Genomic DNA, 24,076 nt, shown 5'->3' with positions numbered 1-24,076 from the left:
GTTGGTTGGTTGTCTTTATTAAGGAGATTTTCAGCCAAACGCTGGTTCATCTCCTAATCGAATTCAAGATGATGGCTTCGGACAAGCACCTGAAACCAAGCGATATGGGTATCTACGCCAATTAGAAATTCAAAACTACAGACTTTAACTGAACACTGAATACAGTGTGAGTGTCTACGGTTGATTACACTTAACGGAATCATGTTTGACGAAAAGGATAAAACGTTAACCAAAGAGTCAAAGACAAAGAATTCAAAGACAAAGAATTACCTCGGAAAAGAAATCCTATTACTAAACACTGCTAATAACATACTTACATAATCGACCAAAGCTGTGCGATAACCGCTTTTTTAGCTTCTGTAGGGCACCTCCTTTTTTCTCACGCATTGTTACTCCTGAAAACAGAACAGACGAAGAAGGAAAAAAAAAAGAACGAGTTAATTGAAATGTTATCAGAATGATCGAAACCGAATAAATTAGCTTTAATTAGGTCATCGAATGAATGTTGAATAACCACAAATACTTCCTATCCACCAACGCAAACGCACATTAACAGATACAGGCTATTTAATTTCATTGTTGCGTACTTATTAATATGCAGATTCAATGACGGAATCGATCAACAATTCGCCGTTTATTTTCCAATCGTAGCTTACTTCGCTTAAAAAAATATTTTTTTTTAATTATGAAATCATTGGATTTTATAATGATAAGAAGAAGTTGTAGAGTATTGTTTCACTCATAAAACCTGTCAAATCCGCTTTCAGAGAGTCACAATCAATGATTTTATGATTCATGAGAGCTCACTTTGAGCGAACGCCCAGGAATCATAAAACCGTTGACTTATTTAAAGTGAAATTAGCAGCTTTTATGTGTGAAACACTTTACAACCTCTTCTTGTAAAATAGTCTGAATAGCATTGTTTGTATTAAGGAATCATAATTCCGACAAATATGTTTGTATATGAAGCATGGATGATGGAAACGCAAATATGTAGACCAAAGCGATGTAGGTACATAAATCCAAAAGTCATTCAACATGAAGTTTTTGTTAATACTGTTTGACTTGTTCGATTTCGCTTTGAATCACCCAGATTGGCACTTTCCAGCAGTATTTAGGGGAAGCGGGGGAAAATGAACACGTTGAACGTTGTTAAGTGCTTGTGCATCATAATATACATGAAACAAGCACACACAGGCCTTTCAATCAGAATATGATGATATCAGTGCCAAAATAGCCAATTGTTCATTTTACCCCCAGTACCCACCCAAACGTAATTATTCTCACGCACCTTTTGTTCCTTCCATTTACTCAATCACCCACAAACTTGGACAGCCGCTGTATCACCGTTGCAATGGCTTCACGTACTGGTTTAATTCTCTGACATGTTAGTATCTGTCACACCTGTCACATGGTTTAAACAAGAGATCGACAAGCAACATTTTGATTCTGATTTCCATTTACGCCGGTATCGACATGTTTGTTTGGCGGCAAGGATAATTACTGGGTGGTGATGTCAGAGGAAGAAAATAACACTCAATTCGTTAACCCGTCATCATTGGATTACGGATCAATTTATCGGACGAACAATTAAGCTTGCACTCTCTTTGAATGCAAACAGATTAATTACTGGATCGTGGATTGGGGGAGGAAAAAAAATCATCATTTCGTTTGCATCGATCCTTACGTTTAAATAGCGTGAATAAATGAATCGTTAAGAGGGGTGTGTAAGTAAAACGAAACGGTAGGAAACTTCCTTAGTGAAAAAAAGCTTTCCGGAGTAGGAAAAGCGCCATCTGTTTGAATGAGCAGAGCAAAATGGTTCGTCCGATACGGTATAATAGAGATGGTCATTAGCATAGATTAGCGCACTTTTCGAAGACGAATGAAGAATGAGGTAGATGCCGTAGATGGATTCGAGGTGTGATCACACGATAACTGGTTATGGATCGACCGTGGAAGAGTGAAGCTACAAAAACTGCAATTAGTGTATTTATTGTATCAATTAGGGCTTATTAGCGAAGGAATTGTAATTATTTCCGAATGGTCAGGCGATTACATGACGACCATTTCGAATTTAGACTATTAGCAAGTAACTTTTCTTTTTTTCGTAGCACACTATGCTCTTGTCCAGCTCTTGTTAAGCTTCTTTATAATTAAATCAAAGAATCCTGGACATGAACTTGATTAACAGCCCATGATTGATAATCAGCTATTACAAATAGCAGCTGTTGGTGAACAGAGAAATGAATAATAGATGGCATGTTCCAGCCATATCTCCGAAACCAGTTTGTATGAGACCGTGATACCTTTCATTTGGATGGTTGTTCCGTCTAATTCGGTGTAGTGGTTACCGAGAAACACGACTTATATCCTAAAATCCATATTCACCGGAACATGTTCCGGTCATAGCTCCGGAACCGGACAACCGATTCCAAAACTATTCATTAGCGGTATATGGAACCATGATACTTTTCATTTTACGGATGATGCGTCCAATTCGGTTTAGTGGTTGCCGAGAAACACCAGTTAGTTCCCAAAATCCGTATTTTTTCGGATATTGTTCTGGCCAATATTAAATAAAAAAATAAATCTATGGGATCATAAAACGGTTCGATTTAGTATTTGTCGAAAAACACAACTTAGTTCTCAAAATCTGTGATTTTCGGATCTTGTTTAGACCATATCTCCGGAAACGTATGACCGACTCCAAAGCTATTGAAAAGCCAAGGGAAAATGGATGTAATGTCGGCCTAAATGCCCCTAATTTGGGCCCATACATAAATTCAGCAATCGACTAAATTTTCAATTGCTACCAAAAATATCCATTAGTACCGTCCCAATGACGCGTTCATCTAGACACAACTGATAAATATCAGATTTTTAGCGATGGGCCCACATTAGAGCCATTTCCCCTATATAGATTAAAAAATTTCTAAATCCTGGATCTTGATTCTTTTTTTTTTGTCCAATATCTACCTACCGCTACCAGAATAGTCTTCGAGTTTCATCCTAGACCTCTTTCTGGAATTTTTTAGTAATTTTCTTCATAATACTCTTGAAAATCATCTGCAGACCACTCTTTGAATTCAATCTGCAATTCTCTCTAAATAATTAATAATTTATGCAGTATTACCTAAGTATTCCTCGGAGATATCTCCGAAAAATGCACTTGGAGCTCTCTTCGGCATTCACTTTGTATTATCCAAAAAATACTATGAATGTTTTGCAGGGATTCCTTTTAAATACTGCTCAGCACACCCATAAATTCTTTGAAATGCTCCTCAAAATTCTCTTAAAATTTATCACCGGAACATGCTTGCAATTTCTTTGAAATATCCCTTGAAATGTCGCTTGAATCATTCTTGGAATTAAATTTCCATGGAATTTTCCTCGGAATTGCCTTGAAGTGTTCATCAATAAGAAATCCTTTGGAAGTATTCTCAGACTTTTAAATGAATTCAGAATGCCATTTGAATTTTACTCCTTCCCTTGGAATTCTATTCACTTTGAAAGTTTCTTAAGAATTCCCTAGCAGTGAAGGAACAAATTCCATAGATTTCTCATTGAAAATTATTTGGCATTCAAGTCAGAACTCTCCATTTGTGCGCTTCCCAAGCAACACACTTCCATCGTAATAAGTAGCTGCAACTTGATTGTGACTGAAATAAGTTACATACAAGTAACCGCAACTACTCAGTGACAAGGGGTTGTGCTAGGGTTGTGGTAGTGGCTATCACGATATCGACCACGTGCTTTGGTCATGCACCCTCCATTGTGTTGCTAGATCCGAGTTATCCGCATCCCTCGGGGCCCGAGGAAAACAACCTTTGCGGCCCGTTAGAGACATCTTGGCGAGCCGAGATCTCGACTATTTAAATATAATTTATGTGTTTTTAAAACGGATCGATCTAAGGATTTAGTAGTTAGTGTCATCTTGTGTTCTCCCAAGTTGTTAGCTGCCCATCGGTGTACCCCCATGTTTATCTTTTTAATGAGTATGTCGCTTAGTTCGAGATCAAAAGCACATTGCTAGAAAAAACCTTGTGTTCTCAATCCCTACCCTGCCATCCATTTGTTACAATTTGTTACCCCTAACCTCGAGATAGCCGCGAGTAATCGGCCCCCGCTTTACTAACGTTAGTTTTAAGTTATTTTGCAACCCAAACGATGAATATCGGCTCCGCAAAGCTACGGCACATGAGCATGGAAAAATAAACGCATTATATATATAAAAAAAGTCAGAACTCTCCTAGAATTATTTTTCGAGTTCGTTCAAAGTTCTTCTGGAATTGTTTTCAGTTTTAATTGTAATCCTCTTGTTGCATATTCCCGAAGTACCCGATTTACACGGAAATCACTTCACCATGAGTGACAACTGCTCATTTCACTTCGTTTTCACCGTGAAGTGACACACGTAATAAGGGCCCATATTTTTTTAAAAATTAGCTTCAGAAATTCCTATGAATTTACATTTAAATTTCATTCGAATCCTATTCTGGGTTTCTGCTCAAAACAACATTGGTATTCAGTTTTCACATAGAATCTAGAGTTCCTCTGGACTACCATGAAAGCAGATTGCATTTGATGTTTTCCTCACAGTTCCTCTCAGAACTCCCTTTGAATGAGTTCCTTAGAAATTATCATCAAATTTCATGAGCCTTGAAAATTATCATTGGACCTTAATTTAGATGTTCTTCGAATCTTGAAAAATACATACAAAAATGCACAACGTCTGACATAATGAGTTTGCGTCTTTGTTCCAGGTTCTTGGAAATTTCTCCAAAAATAATTATGTTGATGTTCAGAATTTCAAATAAATTGTCCAAATTTAAAACTTGTTCAAATTTAAAATTTGTGAATAATATCCATATTCCATAACCTGAACTTTAAAAAAAATACTGAAGATAAATCTGCTCAGGATCTATGAAGTTCAATGAGTGAAAGAAAATAACGAGAAAAATTAATGTTTACATAAGAAAGGTGTTATATTCTTTAAAAAAACATTGGTAAGAGAATTTAAAAATTCCCTTAGAATTCCAGATGTGTAAGGAAAACAAAATCTCTGAGCATTCCCGGATTTCCAGTAGTAGTATTTTTCTCTTTTTCTTCTTCTTCTTTTTCCTGACATGGAATAATTGTTGGCGATTTGAGTCCAATACAGTATACTCTTATTTATCCTTCTATTATTCACTGGTTATTCTTCTTTTTCAATCCAGCAAATATTCTTCGAAATATTTTCCGGAATTCGTCCTCATGACCACTCGGCCTAATGACCTTCAGCTTAATAACTCAGCATCCGTCGTGAGCATTCAATATAACCTGTTTGATAAACCTCATGTTAGGTTCTGATATTAATTAAAGGTAGGATTATTTCCCAAGTTATAACATCAACATCACCGAATTCAGAAGCTCTACTTTTGACATATCGAGTTATAGAATCAAAATAACACTACATCGAGCATTGACCTAAGGTGGCAACGAATTTTAGAAATATCGACTTATGGAGAGAGCGATACATGGGAAAATTAAGGGACTGCAGAATTCATCGAGTTATAGAATATCGAATTGGGGAGAAATGACTGTATCTTCAGTGTGTGCTTCACAATTGACCAGTATTCCTCAATTGGCCTTAGTTCGGCAGTATTGGCCGGAGTCGTCTTCTTGGGAACCACTGTGACGCCATTTTTGCTGTACCACTGTTTGATGGAATTTGAGTAGTGGCAGCTTGCCAAGTCCGGCCAGAATAGGCAATCCACCTCATGCTGCTCCAGAAAAGGCAGTAGTCTCTTCCGTAGGCACTCCTTCTGGTAAATTTGCTGCTTCATGGTCCAAGAAGTTACGAACTTTTTGCTTTTCAGCCCATAGCTGCAGAGTGCTTGCCAGAAAAGGAACTTTCTGGAGAATTTCCACTTCGTTTTGATTTTACATTCTTCCGGTCCACCGAGGTATAAAATTCAAGTAATTTGATCGAAAACTGCCAGGAGCGGATAGAGCGGGATTTTCGTTTCGAGCGCGCAGGATCTAATCGCGACGTGCTTGCTGCGGGAAGCCATGATGTAAACAAATGAAGTTATCCTGACAACCAATGCCTACTGTGATTTTTTACACTCTTAGCTTGATCTGGTGAAATTTTGAAAACATTTACTCATAAAATGCCCTAATGGCAGCGGATTTTTTCGTGTTCAACTTTTAATAGAAGGACAAATTTCCTAGACTAATTATTCAGATTTCACATTAATCACTTCAAACCAGAGGCTCACAATTTTCCAAAATTTCAGAATGTACAGGATAACTTGCTCATATTTAAAAAAAGGAAAATACTCCTAGAATTTTGTATTGAATTCAGATTTTGCATTCATCATTCTAAGCTAAAAACTCAAGTTTATCATGATCAAATGCTAAAAAAATACTTCATTCATCAAACATTCCGCCAAAAGGATAATTTCACCAAATGGAACTCAATTGGGTAATTCCAAAATTGGTCAGTCCGCGAAATATACTTCGGAACAAGTTGAACAATTCCGAAAATATTGAAAAGCGTTCTATGGGACCATGGACCCTTCAATTGGTGATACTCAATTGCACCCAATGCCTTGAAATCTTCTGAATAGATTGGTTGTTTCATTGATCGGAGACATTTCATAGCCAAGTTATAGGGCTGGGATGAACACAAGCTCCTTGAAAATAGCGAAAGCACTTATTTATCGAATTAGGTCTTCCATATAACTTTAACTATATTATAGAAAATTTATAATATTAAATTCATATACAGTGTACGTTCACTATATGGGACATCAGGGAACATCTACGTCTGTTGCCTTCATTAGCTCTGTAGGCAAAGGCGCAGCTACAAAGCAAGACCATGCTGGAGGTGCCTGGGTTCGATTCCCGGTCCGGTCAAGGAATTTTTCGGGTTGGAAAATTTCTCGACTTCCCTGGGCATATAGTATGGTAGTTAATATGCGATAAGCTTGAAATGCGAAGAAGTAGAAGAAGATTAAGGAGAAACGTATACATGCCGAATGGAGATTTCGGTACGATCTTTAAAGTGGTCACATCATAACATATGTTCTAGAACTGTGATTTTTTTTTCTTTTTTGTTCAGAATAAGTGTACAGTTTTGAGTCGTTACAGTTATTGACACATTTTCTGTGATAATTGATTGATTTTGATAACCAGTCCAGAAAATCCTTTGTATTGTACATTATCTCTAATTCCCTATGCATAGAGTATCATTGAGTTTGCCACACAATATACAAAGTCTAAGGAATTACCATCAAAATTGTTACAAGTAGTGCCTTCATCAAAGAATGATTCTTATTGCACTGGTTGACCATGGCGACGAAAAGTATTCATTCCGTAAATCAGACACAACAATACAATACTAACTGTCATAGGACTACATCTACGGAACGAATACACACGTGTAGAATCCATAAACGAAGCCGTTTATTAGTCTAATAACGTCTTCTACTGGTGCCATTGAATCGTGCATTCTGTCGTACGTGCGTCATTCGCGTGGAATGAATGCAATTTTCTTCAATGCACTTCCTTGCTAGACAGTGCAGTGCTTCAAGTTTAACCAAGTTCAAAAAGGCCTCTATCTTTGCAGTTCATTTCAAAACATAAAATGACACTCAGATTGACATCACTCCCTCCAATTGACATCATAATTAAACCATTATTCGCATCGCAATCCGCGTAGGCCGTAAACCTCCAAGGATGGCTCTCAGCAAGTGCAGCGTAACAGAACTCACCCCGTGAGTCATATTCCTTCATCATCATCATCCATCCAGCACCATCCAGTATTGATAATTGCAACTACACATAGTGCGCCGGTGATTTGCTGCTGTAGCAGCAGATTTAGCGCTCGTTATACGATAATCTTTAGCTTGTTGCAACGATATGACGATGACGATGACGACGACGACGACGATAACCTTCAACTCAGAAGTGTAAAATGTGGACACGGAAGCTAGAGCAGTACATCGCGTTGGTTAGCGTTTTCACTCTATCACCCACGGCGGAGAAAATGGCCCTATCAAAGGTCAGGTTCACGAACGGCGAGAACTCTGCTACGTACGTACCTACGCGCCTTGTGTTTATGTTGTTTGGAGTTAGTTGCAAAAGTAATTATATAGCACTAATTGCTGTACCCTTGTTACAGTTGCAATCAGCGGTGAGTTATGACTGCACGTCAAGTGCGTAATCAAGTTGTGGTTGTTTTCAATTTAAAGCAGGAAAGTTGAAAAAACCGCCATTCTATTTTTTTCCTTTGATTTGTTTTCCGTCGATCTTGTTTTCCGTTCTGAGCACCAATGCTACCGACGCCAGGCCAGGGAGGCAGCTCCCACACCTGGATCCTACCTATCGATCCATCAACTCATGAACCAGGGACCAACGACTTTACTTCCCTCAGAACATCCCGGCGGCGCCGACTGGGATTGAACCCAGGCCTGCTGGGGTGAGAGGTTATCACGCTTACCACTACACCACCGGCACCGCTAACCGTTATTCTACTAAGTGGTACTATTAAACGATTAACTTTCCAACTTATGATTTTTGCATCTGTCGTTTTAGCTCATAATTAACTAACTTTGATTTATAAGTATTTAATTATTTTAAGTGATTTTTATGTAACAACAAAATATCTATTGTTACTTTCGTTTAATGTTTATGTTTATTTCAACTGTCTAAAAATATCTGAACATAATATAAAATCCCGAGAAACCATAAGCATTAGCCCATAGCATTAAATCGGCTTCAATTTAGCACTGCATACACTAATTCATCTTAGCGTCACCGGTGGTATAATGTTAAGCGTGATTGCCTCTCACCCCAAAGAGCCTGGGTTCAATCCCAGTCGGGTCTGCCGGGATTTTCTGAGGCATAAAACCCAGTGGCGTCGCCCTAACCTCAATCTACCTGTTCAACAACTCTCAAAATGGAAACAAACAAAACAATATTGGTTCCAATGAGTTCCAACAAATCAGAGAAACTATAAGACCCTATGCCTTTTGAAACTGATTTGAATGTAAACATGACCCTAAATAACGTTTTCAAAGTTACAGGTTAAAAATGAGGTTACGCGACGCCACTGATAAAACCTCTGATCACTGATCTAAATTAAAGTTGTTGGTCCCCGGTCCATGACTAGATAGGTCGATAGGTAGAGTCCAGATATGGGAGCTGCCTCCCTGGCGTCAGTAGCATTAGTACTCAGTAAGGAAAACAAGATCCACGCAAAAAAAAAAAAAGGAAAGAAAAAAAACTAATTCATCTTCTTATTCTTAAAGGCTTGGAACGGTTCTTTAGCTAGCGTTTTGCCGGCTCTCAACTTAGTTTTCTAGATGCAGTTTCACGGTTATTTATTGAGATATTTCCATGCTAGTCAATGCATGAAACAGTGTTGAGAAAATATCAAAAAATCAAATCTCACCAATGCCCAAGATCACGCTTGATTTTTGTAGACAAAAATCAACAAGCAAATAACAGCGGTTGATGTTGCAAGCTGTGAAATTGCAGCTCGGAATATCAAGCTAACAAAACTCACCAGCTGCAAAACTCAACAAACTGTGGTGAGATTGGCTTTACACCCGAACGCAACCGAAACTTTCATAACGGCTGTCAGCAGTCACTTCGTGTCTGCCATCGGTGAACAGTAAAAAGAGATAGCAAACTATACTTTCGCTTTCTAAGAAAACGATGTGCAACGGAATAAAAGGAGCTTTTAAAAGCAATATCAAGCATGATATTTTGATTTAATATCACGCGTGATATTGCGAGCGTATGAGAGCAGAAAAATATCATTTTATTGGTGATATTGCCAACACTGGCATGAAATTATATATTGTGCGGCAAGTAAAATGATGCTCTATGCCCAGGGAAGCCGAGAAAATGTCCAACCTGAAAGATTTCCACGACCGAACTGGAAATCGAATCCGCCGCCTCTAGTTTGATAATACCCCACCTTTACTGACTAGGCTATCTGAGGCCCTGCATACACTAACAAGCCTTTATTCAGCACTGCTAATGCTAATCGAACAAACGACACATTGCGCATGCTCACATGAGCGAGCTCAATGCTCGGTGTATCGCTTACCATTTCACCAATGAAAGGAAGGGAGGAGAAAAGCAGCGATAGTAAAAACGCTTGCCAAATCGGTATCTTCATCTGGATGTCCTGTCTGAGTATTTCAACAGCTGGAAGATCCGTATCAACGTGGCAAAGATCCAGGTCATAATTTTTCCACACTCAAAATCTCCCAGACTTGTTCCGTCTGAGAATAACAAAATCTGCCTAAACGGCACAGTGGTGGAATGGTCCAAAGAGGTAGTCTACCCCGGACTAACACTCGACAGCAAGCTGATTTTCAGGGAGCATGTTGACACAACAAAACAAAAAATGCGACAACTTGATGAGGTCTCTCTATCTCTGAAAAACAAGCTTGCTGTCTACAAGCAAATAATCCTTCCCGTCTAGAGTACGGGTACTGATGAGGCAACGATATCCTACTCGCAAGCTCCTCCCCTTTTCCTATCCTTCGACAATGTACCCCTCTAACCTCGAGTAAACCGCGAGTATCCGGCCCAACTCCTACTAGACATAGAATTAAGTAAATTTTGTTACAAACAAAGAACAATGAATTATCGGCTCCGTAAAGCTAACGCGATTGAGCCTTACAAATAAACGAACTAGATAAAAAAAATAGAGTACGGGTTGCCAATCTGGGAGAGTTGCGCACGTTCTCATCACCTCAAACTACAAATGATCCAGAACAAGATCCTGAGGATGATCTTCAACAGTTCACCGCGTACTAGAAATTCTGAGGTCCACCGCCTAGCTGGTTTCAGACCTTGGCGTTACGGAGAACTACTACCATCAAAAGGTTCAGAGATTGCTGCATGCGATCCGATCAACAGATCATTAGGGTTCTGGCACGTTAGGTTAGGCAACTAGGTTAAGTAGGTAGAGTATTAACTTTTCTAATTAAAATTAACAAATATGCTTTCCTTAAAAGCAAAATGTGAACTATTAGGGTTAACTATCCCATTTCCGGCCTATTATACACAACCCGCACTTAGTCTTTCTTAATCTAGCGCAGTTTAGCACCAAACGGAATGTTATTATTACTGATGGCTTTCAAATTTATTTACCTTTCCGTATGTACCGTAAGATTTAATAAAGAGAAACCAATCGTTGAGATATTGTCAAAAGTCTAACACTACTTCTTGACGCCAAACTCGACCAACGGATTCTAAACTCAGCCTAACGCATTGAAACGCCAAAGAATTCACTTCGGCCTATCGGATGAAGATAAAAATTGATTCGGTGGGGGCGCTTCTTTTGTTTTTGGGAATAATGGGTTCAAACCTTCATATCACGCGTTCTCATTGACTTCATTCGGAAGCTTATTAACTAAAGTATCGTACCAAACGCATAATTGACTTGTTAACTCTGAAATCATGGATTTATTTGAAGTTTTCTGCTCGATAGGCCCAAAATGGGCGATTAGGCCGTAATAGTTCTCTACCCTACAATGTAAAACTAAAATTAAACAGTAACTTGTTACAGACATAATCACTAAAGAGGAAGAGCTTTCGGGCTAAATCAATTGAAATGTACAATAATTGTAAACCACAAGACAATACGTAAATAAACAAACATTTTAGTAGTAGTAGTAGGTATCTTCGTCATTTGCTTTCGAGCAACGAAAGGATAAGCGGCGGACACGACGTATGAGTGGAACAGCACGCATCACACCAATACACTATGGGGGATTTCCATACAAGCAGGCGGACAAAAATATTTTCATTGTTTTTTCGCAATTTTAGCAATTATTCTTGCTTGGTTTCATCAATATACATTGCTCATAAACAGTTTTTTTTTAACATTTAATGACTAAGTTTTGAAAAGGGCTTAATTTTTTATTGTTTTAAATTTCAGAGAATAAAATTTAAAGACCAACGACAACTTACAATTGGTGAACCTAAAAAAGCAAAAAAAAGTACATTTACTATTTTTTCTGTAAATATATTGATTTATTTAATGATATCTTCTGTAAATAAGAAATACAATAAGGCATAGTATTATAATAACAATGAAATCATATAATTAACGGGTTTTTTTTATTATACTTCTGTTACAATATCATCATGCACAAAATCTTCTTCAATTTCATCGACTGCTTTCAAAAGTTCCTCCAATGTATTACAGTTACTAGTATCAGTTATTGAACAGCTTACAGAATTTTCAAATATCATGAATCTTTTCATGATGTCTAGAAGGGGCACATATTTTTTTCACTGCTCCGATCACATCGTAAGGTGGCGCTTCTCTATGCATTGGTTCATATTGAAATCTACTCAATCCACCTTCGATAAGTATACTAAAAGCTTCTTCTGCCATTCCCCGTTGACAAGTTAATTGAGCCAGCATTGTTTTAAAACTATTTTGGTTTTTCAAAATATGCACAATAACTTCAACTAGATTCAGATCCTTTCGAGTATAAGCGGTCCGTCTTGCTAATAACAATTCTTCTTCGACGGTATTGACTTAAGGATCAACTGCTTCATTATCGATGATGCGACGTTTTCCTCTTTCGCTCAAATCCGAGAAAGGTTTTAAAGGTCTTCCACGATTTGTTCCTGAGGCCAAGGTTGATGCAACGCATTGCTCCTGTTCGATGAATTCTTCGATGCCAAAGTCTTCATCAAGCCAATCTCCAAAATGTGTCTCAAATTGCTGCTTAATGCGATTAACTTCAAGCCACTTTTGTTTGTATTTAGTGGCGAGTATATGAATCTTGTGATTCAGACGTTTCTGTTTCTCCACTTTAAAGTTTTCACAAATGAATTTTAAGGCTTTTTGCACATTTTCTTTATGCGTTAATTTCGCTTACTTACATTACCAATCCAATCAGGCTAAGACCTTGTTGTCCTCTGCTGTCGGAAGAAGTCGTCTCCACTCTACTCGATCCATGGCCACACTTCACCAGCCTCGTAGTCTGCGAAGGGTCCGCAGGTCGCCTTCTACTTGGTCGATCCACCTTTCCCGCAGCGCGCCTCTTTTTCTTGTTCCTGTTGGGTCGCTTTCTAGAACCATTTTCACTGGGTCGTCGTGCGGCATTCTTACGACGTGTCCAGCCCACCGTAGTCGCCCAATTTTTGCAATGTGGACGATGGATGGTTCTCCCAGCAGCTGGTGCAATTCGTGGTTCATTCGCCTCCTTCACGTTCCGTCATCCATCTGCAATCCACCGTAGATGGTACGCAACACCTTCCGTTCGAAAACACCAAGGGCGCGTTGGTCCTCCACGAGCATGATCAAAGTTCCGTGCCATGATGTCAATGTCATTGGCGAAGCCAAGAAGCTGGATAGACTTCCAGAAGATCGTGTCACTGGTGTCTATCCCAGCTCTTCTAATCACACCTTCTAACGCGATGTTGAATAGCAGACACGAAAGTTCATCACCTTGCCGTAACTCCCTTCGAGATTCAAAGGGACTCGAACAACGCACATCACTCGATCCATCGTCGCCTTGACCAATCGCGTCAGTTTATCCGGAAATCCGTACTCGTGCATAATCTGCCATAGCTGATCTCGATCGATTGTGTTGTATGCGGATTTAAAATCGATGAACAAATGATATGTGGGCACGTCGTTTGTTTCGCATCAAACAAATTAATAATGGCTCTATTATACATGCTCACACTTGCACTTAAAAGTAGATCATGGCTTTTGCATTGAGCAGCAGCAGCATTAATACGAGGTCAGGTATATATTATAGATATATATGACTGAAAATTACCTTCTAAATATAATGCACATGAATCAGGTTCTATCTAAAGAGTAATTCAGTTACAATCGAACAAAGTGTAGCCGTTACTAACACCACACAGCGATCTTCAAAAAAAAAAATGTTTTGCGATAAGCATAGTTAACTAAAATAGATAGGCCTTTTTCGAAAGTTGGTCATTAGATTTTCGAAACAATGTTTATAAACATTTTTGATTATCCCAGCCAAATAAAAGTCCAAACGTTACAAAAGAATCGTTAAAATATTCGTCCAACAGCACTATTTAGCACCACCACACTGTGGTTTAAAAGTGCATAAAGGGTGATACGGTCAAAATTTGGTCAATATCAACTTGACGTATTTCTTTCAATTTTGCATTTAAAAAACCTGAACACCCCTCATTTTGAAGGTGTGTGTGTGTAGAATGTTGCTCCTATTTTTATTTTGGAATTCACTCTTCAGTTGTCAAAATGCCGTCCAAGCAAGAAGAGCAGCGTATCAAAATTTTGCTCGCGCATCGCGAAAATCCGAGCTACTCGCACGCAAAGTTGGCAAAATCGCTAAAAGTTGCCAAATCAACCGTTACAATTGTAATTAAAGTGGGGAACGTTTGTCGACAGCCAGGAAGTCTGGATCGGGGGGAAATCGAAAACCGGAAGCCGCTGAGACGACAAAGAGAATTGCCGGTAGTTTCAAGCGAAACCCTAACCTCTCTCTCCGAGATGCCGCAAATAAGCTGGGTGTATCGTCTACAACCGTGCATCGAGCCAAAAAAACGAGCCGGACTATCGACTTACAAGAAGGTAGTGACTCCAAATCGCGATGATAAACAAAATACGACGGCCAAAGCGCGATCCCGGAGGCTGTACACGACGATGCTGACGAAGTTTGACTGCGTGGTAATGGACGACGAAACCTACGTCAAAGCCGACTACAAGCAGCTTCCGGGGCAGGAGTTTTATACGGCAAAAGGAAGGGGAAAGGTAGCAGATGTTTTCAAGCACATGAAACTGTCAAAGTTCGCAAAGAAATATCTGGTTTGGCAAGCCATCTATACCTGTGGCTTGAAAAGCAGCATTTTCATAGCTTCCGTACTGTTTTGGCCGGATTTGGCATCTTGCCATTACGGTAAAAAGGCCATGGAGTGGTAAGCCGCCAACAACGTGCAGGTGGTTCCCAAGGACAAGAACCCTCCCAACACGCCAGAGCTTCGCCCAATTGAGAAATACTGGGCTATTGTCAAGCGGAACCTAAAGAAGACCAAAAAAAAACTGCTAAGGGCGAGCAGCAGTTCAAGGCAAACTGGCTTTCTGCGGCGAAGAAGGTGGACAAGGTGGCTGTACAAAATCTGTTGGCAGGGGTCAAGCGTAAGGCCCGGCAATTCGGATTTGGAAAAGCGGAAGCCTAACTGAATATTTTTCCTGAATTTTATACTAATTGAACTTGAAAAAGAAATTTAATTTGATTTTTTAAATAAACGATTTCACCGATTTACATGCGTTTTCCCTTGACCAAATTTTCACCGTATCACCCTTTATTCGTGAACTTAATTGTTTTCTGAGATGTACGTACGTTTTAGCATTAAGGTATCTTCAGAAGATTTTCATAGTTCTGAATTCCGCACCTTTTGGAATGTTCACCTTAATTTTTCTTAAGCTGCAACTGCACTTCAAAAAACTAACTTTTTTATATTAACAGATATCGAGATGATGTCTTCTACAAAGTTGTAGGGCTTTCAATTTCAAGAAACTTTGCTGAGGACATCAAGTTGCCATGACTTCATTGTATGAAGATATAAGAGATTATTTGCCAGTTGCACCTTAAAATCAGTTGTTTGAGTTTTTCTATGTCTTATTCACGTTGTATCTCTTTGGTGTATTCTGCAAAGTGTTAGATAATATCTAAACACACAACTTTTTTGAAGACACCAAAGTGCTATGATTTGATTGGCGAGAGATACAGTGATTTTTAAGCAAAAAATCACTCTTTTTCAAAAAGCTATAACTAAGCTGGCCGCAAATTGCCGCACTTGCAACAAGTTTCATTTGAAAGCTCAGAATTTGTACTTGAAATGTTGTGGAGATCATTGGTATCCGTTAGTATCCTGGAAACTGTGGTGGATTTTAGTAAACAAAGATTTAAGATTTTTGTATGGGGCTATTCAAGTAAAAACTATATTTTGCTAACTAACAATGGTCTTGATTTTTTGTTTAATTTCTAGTTTGTTTTTACTTATTTTAAACTAACTTAAAAGTAAAATAACATGTTAAACTAATCCAAACATAAAACCATAGTAACAATTAAAAATTTCTGATAAACAAATTAAACTTCAAAATCATCTGAAACATCATGTCGTACAACAAAATTGTCAATGCCAAGAAACAGTGCTATCCGGAAGATCAATTTATTATGGTTGATGAATAAAATGCCGAAGTAAATCTTCAAAAGCTTTTGGACCATACCTCAAGTAGGATTGTTTTGGCAAACAAGGAGCATCTTGAAGATTTTTCAGATGACGAGCTCAAGCAGGTTGTACCTTTTTTATTTTCATTATAGAGACTTTGAACCAATAATTTATTTTCCTCAGGTTGTACTTTTGGTAAAATGGGGATTCGATGGCAGCAGCGGACATGCGGAATACAAACAAAAATTTGAGAATGACGACGGAGAATCTAGTGATTCAAATATGTTTATTACTTCCTTAGTTCCTATTAAGGCAGATGTAAACGGAAAAGTTTTGTTCCGAAATCCCCGACCATCATCAACCCGATTCGTAGACCACCTGTGAGGATTCAGCTCGTGAGTGAAACTACGGAAGTATCAATCAACGAGAAGAAACATATAGAGAATCAGATTGACTAGCTTGTTCCAACAGTAATTACGATAGAAGGCCGTACCATAATTGTGCGCTATGAGGTGGTTTTGACAATGGTAGACGGAAAGGTCTGCAATGCTGTTACGGGCAACAAATCGTCACAAACTTGCTATATTTGTAATGCAACCCCGAAATTGATGAACAATCTTGATTCAGTAACTGAACGCGTGGAGAACAGCGATGCTTTCCAGTTTGGGCTTTCAACTTTGCATGCCTGGATCCGGTGAGATTTATTAAAATTAAGTGTTAAGTATTATGGTTTGATACAATATCAATATTTTATAGCTTTATGGAATACTTTCTTCACTTGTCTTATCGACTTGAAATTAAAAAAATGGCAGGTAAGAGGACAGAATGTTCAAGCCATGAAGATTAGAAAGAATCAAATCCAAAAACGGTTCAAAGTGGAAACTGGCCTGATTGTTGACAAGCCTAAGCCTGGAGGATCTGGAACGTCCAACGACGGCAGTACTGCCCGACGTTTCTTTTCCGATCCCAAGAAAACAGCTGCAATAACTGGACTGGATGTGACAGCACTGGAACGATGTGGTACCATATTACAGGTAATAAAATGGAATACTGAAAAACCAGATGTACATACAAACAATACAATATTCTTAGGTATTAGCGTCAGGGCACAAAATCAACACGGAACGGTTTTCTAGTTATTGCATTGAAACAGCAAAGTATCTAGTGGACCTATACCCCTGGTACTACATGCCAGCTTCAGTGCATAAAATCCTGATTCATGGTGCCCAGGTCATCAATCATTTCACGGTTCCTATCAGGACAGCTTTCCGAAGAAGCACAGGAATCGAGGAATAAAGACCTCAAACGATACCGCCGAGACCATATTAGAAAATGTTCCAGAACGATCTTGAATCTTGATTTGATCCGCCGTTTGCTAGTGTCTTCAGATCCACTAATCTCAAGCATGCGGAAAAGCCCCAAAAAGGAGACAAAAAATTTGTCTCAAGACGCAAAGTTCTTGTTGAGCTTAGATGATGGAGAAGAAATGGATTCGGAGGATGAACATGATGTTTCAGATGATTTTGAAGTTTAATTTGTTTATCAGAAATTTTTAATTGTTGCTTTGGTTTTATGTTTGGATTAGTTTAACATGTTATTTTACTTTTAAGTTAGTTTAAAATAAGTTAAAACAAACTAGAAATTAAACAAAAAATCAAGACTATTGTTAGTTAGCAAAATATCGTTTTTACTTGAATAGCCCCATACAAAAATCTTAAATCTTTGTTTACTAAAATTCATCACAGTTTCCAGGATACTAACGGATACTAATGATCTCCACAACATTTCAAGTACAAATTCTGAGCTTTCAAATGAAACTTGTTGCAAGTGCGGCAATTTGCGGCCAGCTTAGTTATAGCTTTTTGAAAAAGAGTGATTTTTTGCTTAAAAATCACTGTATCTCTCGCCAATCAAATCATAGCACTTTGGTGTCTTCAGATATTATCTTAATGTGTGTTTAGATATTATCTTAAACTTTGCAGAATACACCAAAGAGATACAACGTGAATAAGACATAGAAAAACTCAAACAACTGATTTTAAGGTGCAACTGGCAAATAATCTCTTATATCTTCATACAATGAAGTCATGGCAACTTGATGTCTTCAGCAAAGTTTCTTGAAATTGAAAGCCCTACAACTTTGTAGAAGACATCATCTCGATATCTGTTGATATAAAAAAAGTTAGTTTTTTGAAGTGCAGTTGCACCTTAAGAAAAAATAAGGTGAACATTCCAAAAGGTGCGGAATCCAGAACTATGAAAATCTTCTGAAGACACCTTAATGCTAAAACGTACGTACATCTCAGAAAACAATTAAGTTCACGAATTTGCACTTTTAAACCACTGTGCACCATTTGAAAAACAACCGACCCTTTTCAGGGCCACCAATTCAAAAACGGTAAGAGTTAAGAACAACATATTTGTTCCGTTCACTAGCGGTCCTACGTCAAGCTTCCGTTCGTGGCACAGACCCTTCTACTTTTTATACAATAATACGATGTTTCAATAAATCTAGCCACAACATTTTGACGACGGTATTTAAAACACAAATTCCGGATAATCAGTTTTAAACCGAACTGTACATGAGCCTAGAATCATTTTTTTTTTTCTACAGGTGGGCTAAATGATACAATTAGCTTCGAAACATCACGTAACGCTACCCACCGAAAGCGGATTCAGGAACTAAGCTACCAAAATTCGTATCCACCATGATAACAACAATTTCAAGTGCAACCGTTCAACACGTTCCATGGAGATAGCTTCCGCTATAGTTTCAAATTTATAAAAGACCTTCAAACCGCTCGGTAATGGTTTAGTTCAGGTCGGCAAGTTCCCGAAAATGGATCGATTTTTAACGTTCGTTATGTTTATAGTTATCGCACTACCGCTGGTTCATGGCGAGGCAAATCCAGCTCATTCGGTGTTCATTAAACGTGCTCTACCGTTAAGTCCCCATGGGCCAAGTGATCCCAATAGTTCCGAAGAGGAAACTGTGCCCGCACAACAGACGTTGATGCCATCGTTACCTTTGCGTGTGGTCAGTTCTGACATTTCGCCAACTTCAACCGCGCCAGATGAACCAGAAAATACTTCCGATACGAAGAAAAGACAAGTGTCGTATTTTCCAGTAGTAGTCAACAACGACGAAGGCGATTATTACTCACATGGTCCTCTGAACGTGTTCTATCCGTCAAGCTATAGAGATGTCAAGAAGGTGCCGTATAGAAAGCTAGAGAAGAATTCAGAACCGTGCAATTACATTCTGGTGGAAAAAAGAATGTACAGCTGCGAACCCAACGATGCCGTTATGCAGCTACTGAAGAAATCCGATGGAACGATTTTGGGAAGTCTCACACCGGACGGTCGGATAGGAGTGGATCCAACGTTAGAAAGCTTCTAAGGAAATGCAGACCAATTTGAGAATTTTGTTGATTTTATGTTTTTTGAGAGAAATAAAAGATTGAATTGTGAAAAATGGCAGCATACAGCAATTGTAATTTGTTCACAGCCGTTCGTCAGAATCATAATTCAATTATGCAGATTATTACACGTGGATCGTTATCAAAGATCCCAGCACAATAGCACCGGAACGCAAACGGCAATCCAGTTGAATAAACTCAATAAACTGCGCAATTAGATTAAAAATCCAACGAACATACCAACAGAAAAAAAAATACAGCTCCAGACGCCGGAAGAAAATTTAATTATTCGCATATTAATTCGCATGTTAAAAGTTTTTTTTTTGCAATTTTTGCGCCCGGGCTTCGACTCGCGGCAGTTCACGCCAAGCAATGCAATCAAACCATCCACATCATCATCGCTGGTTGGCGGGGAAAAAAGTTGCAGACTGCGAAAAACAATAACTGCATAATCAGAGTGCATCAAATTACGGTCGGTCGGCTCGAAATGAAATTATAGCTCTCAAACGTCCAAAAACGTGGAAAAAAGCTGCCAATGCACAACCCACCTCTGCCCACGAACGATTCTATTCGATGGCGACCGGCCACCAGATGGCTCATCGACAGAAAAAAAGCTCATTAAAACGAACAAGTTAGAGCACCGCCACCATCCCCATGCAATTGATAGTTGGCTCTGGTTGTTTTTTATTATGATTTTCATATTTTTCAAAGGTTTCCCCCCAATCGAAAATGATAAGGCAAGGGAACCGAAATAAGCGGCATCCAGCCACCGGAAACTTTTCCAACATTATTTCCACCATTTCGTTCGGTGCACAGCGCCAGTCAATTCGACGAGCAATAACAACTAAATAGCGTGTAATATGTGTTCATTCAGGACAAGAGAGAGAGAAAAAAAAAGAAAAACCTGTATACAGTAAAATGTAAAATGAGTGGAAAATGTGCAGTGTGAGTGGCGTAACACTATATATCAGTAGAGGAGAGGGACAGCGGGGTCGTTCCCTTTGAAGAACCCGGGGAAAACCATCCTTCGCTTACATTGATATTCCCTTTCATCGCGGGTACTCTGTCGCAACGTGATGAATTTGTTGTTGTTGTTGCAAAGCTATGTTTCCACTATGGAGAGCACAACATTAGTGATATCAGCGTGACATGTTGGTTTCATTTATTAATCAAAAAGGCGTACGATAAAATAAACCGCGTGGAGGATTCGGAGTGAGATGGGCACCCTGAGTATTCTCAATGATTCCGTAGTTATATTGAGTGTAGAATACATAAAAGGGTATTCAGTACAGTTGATTAAATTTCACCCGTAAATCATTATGGAAAAAGGCTAAAACGATGAGTACAAATAGCTCACACTTCCCATAGTAATTCCCATATCAATTTTAAAGGGCCAGTACAGTATGAGATCGAAACCAAATGAGCTCAAATTTTGGGAGAATGAACAGTACCTGATTTAGAATCGATTGAGCGTGGTGGAGCAAAATCGATATTTTGAACCCCCTACTGAGTGTTCTCTGACCCCGTATTTATGGCAAAAGGAGTGTGTGCGTGTGTGTTTTAATAGTAAGAAGAATACCTTCAATATGCGGGTCTGTCTCCCGGAACCACATAACAGTATTACTTGGGGTTGCTCATCCACAAATCTACAGAAAAACTTCAAGTCCCCTCATCCATTAATTTATGTACCCATCTAAGAGTAAAAGAATTCTCCCAAGACGTGCCACTTTGTCAGTCAAAATCGGATTCCTTTGCAACAAAATTAAGCAATGGCATCCATGCATCAGAACTCTAGTCTAAACCATTTCAAACTAGAGAACAACGAATAAAAGATTAGCAATCACATAGAAGACTATCCCATTTTATCCTTGTTTCCTTGTTTTTTTTTAACGTAACAATGCCTAAGATGTAATCTAGGTAAATGGTAAATCTTACACCGTAACGCACCACGAAGAAGGGATCTACCTATGACTTAAATTAACTCTTTCCATCTAGGAAAGCTCCCACTCCCTATGAGAAATCGATTTATGTTCCTCCCCACCAGAAGGACTTTCCGACACTTCACCTGGAAACATTTATTGCAAACGTAACACAGCTATATAGCGATAATAGTGTGCACTTCAACGACAACGGAGCACTCGCTGCTGTGCGACGACGATGGCGCACATAAGGTGAGCAAGGTTGAGTTCAATGATCAACGACCCCCCGCCGCCTAGTTCCCGCTTTGCCAGTCGTAGTGGTGGTCTGGTTTAGTGCTAACACCACACACATCGTGACGATACTGCAGCACATGCAAAATAAATTACGAAGAATGGACAACAAATACGAAATGGTGACATTTTTAGCCACACCAGAACCGGCGCGCTTCATGGATTCATTCAATGCAGTCCAGCAATCATCGTTTAACGCAAAACCGATGGGAAGTAGATGTAAAACCACTTCTTTTACGGTTGTTTTTTTGCATGAGTACACAGCGTAACAAAAGAATCTATAACATGGGAAAGTAAAGCGATTCATATGGGTAGGTATGTTTGAAGGAAAAAGTGCGAAACAGGGCGAAGCGAAAATGATGTAGATAAATGTTTGCAATTGGTCTAGTGAAAAGTTTCCTGGTTTTCACGATGCTTTGCTTAGCTTTTTTGCTTGCTTTTTATCATTTGTGTTTGTAGTCACGAACGGAAATAGATATAACCGGAGAAAATTATGCAAGGTCACCGAACGACCAACCCGGCGCAAAAATGAACCGGAATAATTAAGCAAAATATAGACCGGAAAAAGCAGCTCTTCTCTTGATGAGACAGCGTTAAGTGTTTATTTAATTAGAAATGAGGTATTTTTCCCATGTCATGCACCTCTCTGAAGCAGGTCATTCAGTCGTCAGTGAGTGTGGCAAACCTATATTTTTTGACCAAGAATTTTCGTTGATCGTCTTATGGTGATTTTGAAATTCGAAAACTTAAACAAACGCAATAGCTCCGAACAAGTTTGTTAGCAAAGCTTCCAACCTTTTTCTTTTTCCTTGATTTGTTTTCCGTCGATCTTGTTTTCCGTGCTGAGCAGCAATGCTACCGACACCAGGGAGGCAGCTCCCACTCCTGGACCCTACATATCGACCCATCAACACATGGACCAACGGCTTTACTTCTCTTCCGAAGGAAGGCGTGATCAGAGATGTTATGCCTCAGAACATCCCTATGGAGCCGACTGGGATTGAACCCAGGTCTGTTGGGATTAGAGGTAATCACACATACCACTACACCAACAGCGCCGCTTGTCGATGCCTTAAAAGAAAGGATTACATATTTGTTCAATTTCGGTTCAATGCGGAGATTCTACCTTTGATCGAGCGCAATGCTTCTCTATCACATGGATTTTGACAGCAAGGCTGGTAGCAGGCCGTCTTCAAATTATCACATTTTTAAAAAACACCATCCAATGGAAATTTTCGAAGTTTTTTGTGAGATATTTTTTTATAATATTTGCAAAACTAGAAAGCATCTTTTAGAGTAGAAAGTATAATTCAACTAAATAGGTCGCTTGATATTTTGATTCTGATGCTAAATTCTTGGTAAATATTCTAAGGAGATTTGTCAAGAATACCAACTTAATTCTGAGACGTGTTCGAAGGAATTCTGAGATGAATTTCAACAGATTTTTGGGGAGAAGAAGGTAGCTTTTAAATAGAATTACTATGTTAATGTTAGAAAAATTCTAAGGAAGTTGTGAGGAGAACTTCAAGGAGGGATATTAAGGAAAACAGCAGGTTAATTTTAATGAGAATCCCTAGAGAGTTTATATGAGAAATAAAAGAGAAATTTAAATATAAATTAAGGGAACAAAAATTCAAGGGAATTCTGACAAAATTACCAAAGTATTCTGAGGCTTTTTTTGTTTTTTCCTCTGTTCGGGACCTAACACTACTGCGACCAGTAAATTGATCTATTGTAGTATATCCCGTGTCCTTAGTTTAGTGCATGTCGTATTACTCCATCACTATTGAGAAATGATTAAGTATTATTCGATTTTTTTACAGTTGCCACTCTTGCATTTATCGCAAGGATCTGACTCTAATTGAAAGTTCCCGCTATTTATACCCTTCGGAGTGTTGAAACACTCTCCAAAGGCGCGCCCCTTCGTCAGTCAAAATTGGATTCCTTAGCAACAAAATTAAGGTATGACACCGATAATGACCATGCATCAGAACCCTAGTCTTAACCACTTCAAACTAGGGAACAACGAATAGAAGATTAGGAATCACTTAGATGAAGACAACTAACTCATTTTTTCCTTGTTTCAAGATCATCCTCGGTAGACAAAGCCGAGTCTTGTCACTATCAACAAGGCATAAAAAGTAACAAGGACTAAGATGTGTTCCTTGGATTACTGAAAAATCCTGTTCCCCTAGTTTGAAGTAGCAAGGACTAGGAATCTTACATCCCGTAACGTAACAC

The 24,076-nt window shown here is 38.8% G+C and overlaps 1 protein-coding gene across 1 annotated transcript in view; it reads right to left on the bottom strand.

The window, feature by feature from the left end:
* The window catches only part of Eip63E (cyclin dependent kinase Eip63E), a 503,378-nt gene that overhangs the window by 314,732 nt on the left and 164,570 nt on the right, over window positions 1-24,076 (bottom strand). The window contains exon 3 of the mRNA XM_065218552.1: window positions 318-395. Within this exon, the coding sequence (XP_065074624.1) occupies window positions 318-395 (78 nt within the window). The remainder of the gene's footprint in view (window positions 1-317; window positions 396-24,076) is intronic.

Source organism: Ochlerotatus camptorhynchus, unplaced genomic scaffold (genome assembly GCF_037179485.1).
Source record: "Ochlerotatus camptorhynchus isolate MF236.1 unplaced genomic scaffold, CSIRO-AGI_Acam_v1.1 ptg000089l, whole genome shotgun sequence".
NCBI lineage: Eukaryota > Metazoa > Arthropoda > Insecta > Diptera > Culicidae > Ochlerotatus > Ochlerotatus camptorhynchus.
Note: the sequence above shows the minus strand (reverse complement) of the source record. Positions and strands in the feature narration are given on the sequence as shown.